General features: G+C 41.3%; 1 protein-coding gene across 2 annotated transcripts in view; it reads left to right on the top strand.

The window, feature by feature from the left end:
- The first annotated feature begins 332 nt into the window (after positions 1-332).
- The window catches only part of LOC140272136 (ephrin type-B receptor 2-like), a 70,816-nt gene continuing 62,587 nt past the window's right edge, over positions 333-8,561 (top strand). For both annotated transcript variants that reach the window (XM_072367485.1, XM_072367484.1), the window contains exon 1: positions 333-487. In XM_072367485.1, the coding sequence (XP_072223586.1) occupies positions 415-487 (73 nt within the window). In that variant the 5' untranslated portion in view covers positions 333-414. The remainder of the gene's footprint in view (positions 488-8,561) is intronic.

Below are 8,561 nucleotides of genomic sequence, written 5' to 3'. Positions count from 1 at the left end.
TGGTAGCCATCTTGGCTCATGGAATTCAGACAGAGTCAAATATTTCCCTTAAAATGATAAAGTAGCAGAACTTTCATACGAAAACTTTGTACATCAAGTAAAGCAATCAGTAAAAGCCATCTCATGCACCTTGACAGGTTAATATTAGCGAGTGAACGCCACTAAAGCAGCCCGTGGTAATCTCTCACCCAGTCACGAGCGTTGAGGAATACTTCTCTCTGCTTATTCCGCCCCCTTCATTTGGTTTCGCCCAAACTGGCCTGAGCGTCAGCCCCTCGATCATTAACCCTCTGCTGCTGATGGAGAGGAGGAGGAGGAGGAGGAGGAGGATGTGCGCTGTCTCTCCATGAATTCTCAATCAGTGGCCCGCTGCTGGACGTCTGCGCGATATACACTTTGCTTTTTTACTCTCAAATGTCTGGAATAACTATGATTATGGATGTGGTTTATTTCGTGTGGATACTGCCCTCAGTGTTGGCTCTTGAAGGTAAGCCGATGTACAACTCTTGTCATAATGTGAATGGTGGGCTTGTGTGGACGCGTGCCCAGAAGATACAACTGAGCTCCTTTTGAATGTTAAAGATGTCGAACTGTGTGTATCTGAAACAGCTTTTACTGCACAGAGGAGCCATGTGGACAGTGCAGAGATGTCTGATTATTTCTGTACTGAGAGAAGCTGCAAACATGTTTTACACTTCACTGGTTTCATTCTCAGGACTCACTCTTTGCCTTCATTTATGATGCTTTACTGCTCGGGTATTATTATTATTAATATTATTGATGTTGTTGTGTTCAACACTTTATGCTGTATGTCTCTGCAACATGTGGTCCAATATAAGCATCCTCTGCTCTGAAAGCCCTCATCACAAAACACAAATTCCTGCATACTTGTCAGTCTGGTTAAATGAGAAAAGAACTCATGAACTGAGAAATGACAACAGTGAACAAAATGATTTAAGGATATTTACAACATCTGGGAACAACAAGGTCTAAAGACAATATCAGAACAGTGTTTTTGTGAAATGAGACATATTTGACATGAAACATTCCAGCTCACTGAACTTTAACAGCTTTCTGTCTGTAATCATCCATCCCACATTATTTTATCCCATATTTGAGTGGATATCCAAAATACCAATTTGTCAATCTAATGTGTTTGTTTTATTCTGTGAAAATCTTAACATATTGATGCAAGAATATTATTACAGATTTCCATTTCATGGCATGTTGCAAGTTTAAAAATCTTTTCTTCGAAGCTTTATGAGAAGTTGGCTGTGTGTTAGATGTTATCCTTCAGTGCATGTAAAAGACGAGCATAACTGACAAACTTTGGGAGTCATTAGATGACTGAGGCTCTGAGTCTTCCCTGTGCTTTTAGATCCAACAGTCTACACCACAGAAGATAGTTCAAATTGTGCAGTGGTATACAGCACTGCACTGGTGTTAATCATGAAGCTCTCACTTAGAACTGGGTTAACATGCTGTACATTAGTGTGTCACTGCTTATGAAAAGCTTAAGGTTTCGCAAAATGCAAGAACTGCATATATTTTGGAATGAATTCAAACTGGATGGTGATACAGGGTCTTCTATGAAACAAAGCCACATGAAGCTGTGCCTGTATTTAGTAACATCTGTCACTATTAGCATCATCTTTCAGTTCTTCAGTTTTACCTCCCCAGTGCAATGTTGCCACCACCATGCTTCAGTGCAGGGAAGTGATGAAAGGTGTTGGCTGTCCACTCTTGGTGTTTGACTAAAAAGTGAGATTTTTATCTTATCTTATCAGAGTACCTTCCTCTTAAAGTTCAGGGAGTCTCCTTGATGGCTTTTGGTGAAGTGTAAAATAACATTTTTTTGTTATTTTTTTCCCCTTTAAATTATGGCTTTTTCACTCTCAAAGAAAGCTCAGCTTTGTGCAGTGTGTTTTCAAGTGGTTCTGAGAACAGATGTTATTATATAATGGATTTATTGTTATTTTTATTCTTTTTTTATTTCACCTCGTCTGTTTGGACTATTTAGTACAGGCCCTCTTCATGAATTCCAACAACATATTAATTAAAAATACACGCTCTCATACATAGATATCAATCTCAGACCCACGGGCCAAATCTGGGCCACAGTGTAATTATATCTTGGCCCATGAAATAATACCAAATGTCTACTAGAGCTGGACCGCCGGTAGACAGCACATGCACCTCAAATCCCAGAATGCTCTGCTGGTGCGTTGACTCGTCAACCAGGACCCACAAGCGCCCCTTCCTCTGTTGACAAGTCGCATCGGGCCACTCTTCCCGAAAATGTCCAAACCAAAGGTGGAAAACAGGAGCTTTCTATACAGATGGGAAGCAGAATGTCTGTTTACAACAAAAATATTATTACTATTATAATTGTTAGCCTGTGAAAAAACTTCAGTTATAGACATTTTTTCAATAAATATCAAGGCTGGCCTGCGACTTTGTCCAAGACTTTAATTTTGGCCCGCTGTGTATTCGAGTTTGACACTCCTGCTCTAATGCAACAAAGTAGGAACAGAGAGAACAAATCCAAGTAAAAACCGCTCAACTCGTCAGATGAGTATGTTTATGTCTCTGCATTTAGCAGACGCTTTGATCCAAAGCGACTTACAAATGAAGATATAACAGCTATATAAAAAGCTAACAATAAACTACATAGAAGGAACCCACGAGTCAGACTCTGTCAGAGGTGACAGAGTAGAGATAGGGTGCAGGCATAGAAGGAAGTGCAGAAAGATAAAGTGCAGCGATAGAGGGGGTAGGGAAGTACAAGGTAAGTGCTAGGATAGGAGATGCTCTCTGAAGAGCAGGGTTTTCAAGAGCTTCTTGAAGATAGACAGGGACACCCCTGTTCTGGTAGCGCTCGGTAGGTCATTCCACCATCGTGGGACGACACATGAAAAGAGTTTGGATTGTCTTAGGCGTGGTGTAGGAGCTGCTAGACGACAATCCTGGGACGAATGGAGGGACCGAGTTGTGACATAAGCCTTTGCAAATAGATGGGAGCCGTTCCATTAAGCACTATGTAGGCTAACATCAGTGACTTGAATTTGACGCGGGCGGACCATCTGCAGAGTAGATCCTTCAGTGTGACTCATTTGTGTTTATGCTGCTTTAAAAAATGTGGCCACATCTATCCCTGACCACATCGAATGTGCTCTTAGTGATTGGATCTTGCAACTTTTGACTTGCTTATCCAGGATTTATGTTAGTACCAGGTATGAAGAGCCTCTTATAGGGCCCACATTCAGTCATTTACCAGCTTTCTCTTCCAGTTACTGCTGGAGGAAATCCTAGCTAGCACAACACACAAGATAAAGACACGGATACTGAAGAATCTTTACACCACAACTCAGAGGGGTCAAGGGTCATTACAGCATCTACTCACTGATTTATTGATAAAGGTTTACCATCTTACTGTGTGGCTGAGAGTGACGGCTGTGGTCACACACTGTACCTATGTGAGAGTTGTTGTTAAAAGTAAAAATATTGTGGTAAATATGTGGTGAATTTCACCAATGACTGTGTGTCAGTATCTTAGTATAGGGTGAACAAAAATGATGAAATGTTATAAAGTTATAACAAAAAGACTGGGATGTCATTTACTGACCATCTGTAGTTATTTGAAAATGATTTGCTATGATTACAACATGTCATTTTCAGCCTTAATTCAAGATCAGGATCAAACCACCAAACTTTATTCTAATCTGTGTATACTAAACTTTATTTAGATGAAAAGTACACCATTTTTTCTGCAAATCATTGTCCATCAATCTATCCACTTTCTATACCCACTTAATCCGATCAAGGGTTGCAGGGCGGGGGTCTGGAGCCTATCTCAGCTGCCATTGGGTGAGAGGCAGGGCACAGCTTAGATGGGTCACCAGTCCATCACGGGGCCACACAGAGACAAACAATTATGCAATTAGGGTCAATTTAGAGCTACCGATTAACCTAACAGGCATGTTTCTGGACGGTGGGAGAAAGCCGGAGTACCCGGAGAGAACCCACGCATACACGGGGAGAACATGCAGACTCCACACAGAAAGGCCCCAGTTTATGGCAGCTGTGCTGAGCATTAGCCTTCCTGTTATCTGCTGAAGTTCATCACTAAGTTGGAACATCAGTGAGCTGTGTGGAGTTTTCTCTTTGATTTATGATATTGTAAAATTGAAAACAACCTCCACCATGAGGAATATTTGCCTTCTACACATAACACATTTTTTTTCTTTTTCTCAGCTGAAATATCTCAAAATTGACATGCTGACCCAGCAGACTGTTCACTCTGTAGCAAGCTGTCTGTCTCTGGCAGTATTTTTAAACTCTGGGAAACAAATCTATAACCTAACTTACCATTGACTACAACTCACAACTCAGCCCTCCTTTTAAAACTGGGGTCCTCTACTAGAGGCTTTTGAATTTGAGGTTTCTGCACAGTATGTCAGCTGTTTCTAAAACTGCACTCTTTTGGACAGAGATCTCTGATGTGGATTATGGGAACAGTTGAAGCTACTTTCTCAGTTTGAGGGTCACAGCCCCAAGTACTCCAGTTACCACGGATACCACTGCTTCCTTTAATTCCCACATCTTTTCAACTTCCTCCTTCAGTCCTTGGTATTTTTCAAGGTTCTCCAAGGTGTTCCTTCTTGTTGATGTTGCTGTCACTTGGAATTGCTTCATCAGTCACAAGTGCCTTCTTCCGTCCGGTTGGTTAGCCATCACCAGTTTATCAGTCTGGATTAGGAAGTCCTACAGGTTCTTAGCTCTGTGATTCTCCACCACCTTTGGAGGTATTTCCTACTTCCACTTTGGGACTTCCAACCCATACTCAGCACAGATGTTCCTGTACACTATGGTTATGGCGTTCCATGTATGCCGTGCCTGCCTGTGACGTGCACCCCGCTATTATGCGCTGGACTGTCTCAGAGGCCTCTTTGCACATCCTACACCTAAAGACCTATCTGGTGTGGTAGACCCATGCCTTTCTTGCTCTTATGCTCAGGGCCTGTTCTTGAGCTGCCATGATTAGTGCCTCTGTACTGTCTCTCAAACCAGCCTTTTCTAGCCACTGATGGGACTTTTCTATATCAGCCACTTCTTCAATCTGTCTGTGGTACATGCTGGGGCAGCTGGGGTTTTAGCTTTCTGAGGCACTTGTTTAGCAAATAAATGCTGTCATCATCAGAGCCCAATACCAGTATTGTACCAGATCAGTCCCAGCTCTAGCAAATTTGGACACTAATTACACACACTTCTTATATTGCATGTGTGTGAGCTCATATGAGCACACACATCGAAATGATGGTCAAACGTAATACTTGACTGTTATTTTTTTTGGTGACTGGGTTTCTAAGAAGATAAAACGGTTTTGTACAAGGTCATTCCAGCAGCAACGTGCAGACAAAACAAAATGTTCATCAGGCACTGCAAAGCATGTGGTTGGCAGAATTTCAGACAGTATATTTTTACATGCTAACTTTGCTTTAAACTAAATAATTATAAACAGATTTTTTCTCAAAAACTCACATTTCTCTGTTTTGCACTTCTGACTGTCATTATCATTTTGGCAATTTGTGAATCAATCAGTCTGATCGCTGCAGTTACACAGAGAGCATTTCATGACTTGATGCTTCAATCTGAAAATACTGTAAAAGATATTTTATTGCTGAATGAGGTCAATATGATGCTACAGATGAATTTACTGTCTCTGCTGAGAGTTGTTTGCCTGATGTTTAGCTCACACATAAATAATAGGCATCGTCATAAAAATCCAGATGTTTCATAGCTGCAGTGCCACTCAAACCACAGCTGAGATACGTGTCTCATGTGTTTACTTTATTGATGAGAGTCTAACAGATTACAGATTAGAGTCTAATCTGTTCATTTGTGGTCAGAAATGAAAATCATCACTTTCCCCACAGACCACACAACTGGTGTGAAACTACATGTCAGCTGACAATCAAAGCATTTTCAGTCTGTCGCTCTGGGGTTAGGGTTACTAACTGGTTAGGGTTACTAACCCCAGAGTTTACCAGAGTTACTAACCCTAACCCTTCTACAGATCACGAACAAGGTTACAGAAAGTGATGCAATGTGTTTTACTGCGGCAGGAAGCAGCCTGTTATTAACGTGGTACATGTATGTGCATGTAACAGTGCTGACTTAGATATATTTCTGCATACTGGATACACTGGCACTACCGGATGATTATGAGGATGTAAGACATGCATACATTGAAAATAAGAATTTACACATATTTATGTATCTGATTTTATATTTATGCATTTGATTATTATCATTGTTATTATTATTATTATTATTATTAGTAGTAGTAGTAGTAATATAATTCATTTTTGCAGATGCTATTTTCAGCCTATGTATGCACGTTCAGCCTTAGTGAGGATTCTATGCACTGTTATAAAAGCGTCTGGGATAGTTCAATTATATTATATAAATATAAACTCTTGTCAACTGTGTAAATGTATTTGCATCAGCAGATATATTTACACAGTTGACAACACTTTCTGGCACTGTATTTAATGTTCTACACCATCCACAGAATATATAGTGCACAGCTGGTGGAAACCAGTGCTGCTAAACTGACAGCACGAGTCTACTCTGAAAATGGGAAGTAGGCCAGTGGACTGGCCTACTCCCCCCCACCCCTCTGTGACGTACACAGCTAAGTTATGGAAACAGTTCATCTCTGTCGCTGTCTTTCTCTCTCTGCTTTATATAAACACCCACAACCTACTCTCACATAGCCAGACCTAACTCCACAGCATGATGCTGGCACTGGAGTATGTAGCATCCGCTGACCTATCACTCTGGTGTTGGGGGAAAACAAGATGGCAGGCTCATACTCAGAGTTGACACCCAGTGATTCAGTCTCTCAGGTCTCAGACCTGACATTTTCAGCCACATCACAGGCCACTGAGTCAGCAGTGGCCTTTGCAGTCAGCCTTTTCTGCATCATCTCTCCAGTCATTCACATACACTCCCTATTTTTATCATGCTAAGGACATTTGTAGCAGTGCCACTTAGGCCTTTGGAAATGCTCATTTCAGGATTAATTTGTACATAATTACCACTCTTTGTATCAGCCTGTGCTGTTACTCTCCATTATGAGATTCTTACACAGAAAAAAAGCTGTTACTGATGCATAGATGTTTCCTTCGAAAAAAAAAAAAGACTTGTGAGTAAATGCTTTATCTGGAAACACTCATTAGCTTTCAGGAAGAAAATATGTGGCAGAATGACATATTTCATCTTGTTCAGTCTTGACAAATACAAAATAATGCAAACTGTAATGTTAACTGCAAAAAAGTTTTTAAAGCACCCTGTTTAAGCAGGTAATACCCAGGTAACAACCTTAAATGGTAAAAACTGCCCAAGGTTTTAAACATATTTAGGTAACAGAGAAAAAAAGGGGGCAATTAAAAAAATTCTGGTTGTCTTTTTACAGTGATTGGGTACGAACCCTGTTTTGGTCTTAAAACGTTGCTGTCTGTATTTACTGAAGAAGCGCAGTGCTAAGTTATCACCTGAAAAGTGTGGACAGTTTGTCATAGCTGGCTTTGTTGCATGTTTATTTCCCTTCCAGAGAGAATTCACAGAAAAGGTATTCCAGTGAGTGATTTACTAAGTTTTGTGTTAAGAATTCACTTTCATTTGTGCAGAGAGCTACAGTTCATGGGTAATACATGTCATGTGCAAATACTGTACACCCATGGTTGCCTGCGGACATGCTCTTCTTCCATTAACCTCTCTTAACTGTTATGAGAACTGTGAAAACGAGTAACACACTTGTAACTGACTGCGTGCTGCAACACTTAAGAAAGCGTAGTTACAAAGTAAATAGCTGTCTAATGCAGAGTGACACTGTGTAAAAATCCATTGTAATTGCTCTGTCTTGAACTGCCATGAAATATTTTAGTTTTGTATTGTTTTAGGTGGAGAAAATTTGCTCTTCTAGTAGTCTCCTTCCGAGAAGATGTTAGTATAGCTGGTCCGCGGGATTTGGTTCTGATTTTCCAAACTCCATGCTCTGAAATGTCGTTGTTGTAGATTGCAGCAACTCCGTCACCCCTCCCCTCAGGACAAGGTTTTTCCATATAAGAGAATCCAGTTGGTGTGGTCTGATTTAACAAGAAATAGTCCAGGGGTTTGTGCCTGGTTTCAGTGAGGCAGAGGAGCTGGTCCGTTATGGATTCATTCAGAAGAAGCCTTTTATTGTTCGAAGAGCAGGTGTTGAGTAGAGCCAGTTTCAGGTGAGTTTGCTTTCTGATTGGTTGTAAGGAGAGTGGAAGGGGACGCCGGTTTGCGAGCTGTTGGCTGTGGAGACGTAGTGCAGGGCTGTGTTAGAGGGGGAGTCTGTGCCTGATGACGGTCTGTGTAGGGAAAACCTCTGGTGAGGGGGTTAATGACAGCTGGGGCCGCCGGGGGGTGCTAGCAGCTGAAACAGTGCTCTGTGCTGACCAGGTGAGCGGAGATGGAGTATACGGGGAGGGGGTGTGAGAGTATACGGGGAGGGGGTGTGAGATGTA

Source organism: Leuresthes tenuis, unplaced genomic scaffold (assembly GCF_036924035.1).
Source record: "Leuresthes tenuis unplaced genomic scaffold, fLeuTen1.0.hap1 SCAF_16, whole genome shotgun sequence".
In the NCBI taxonomy this organism is placed as follows: domain Eukaryota; kingdom Metazoa; phylum Chordata; class Actinopteri; order Atheriniformes; family Atherinopsidae; genus Leuresthes; species Leuresthes tenuis.
This window is presented reverse-complemented; position numbering and strand designations above follow the sequence as displayed.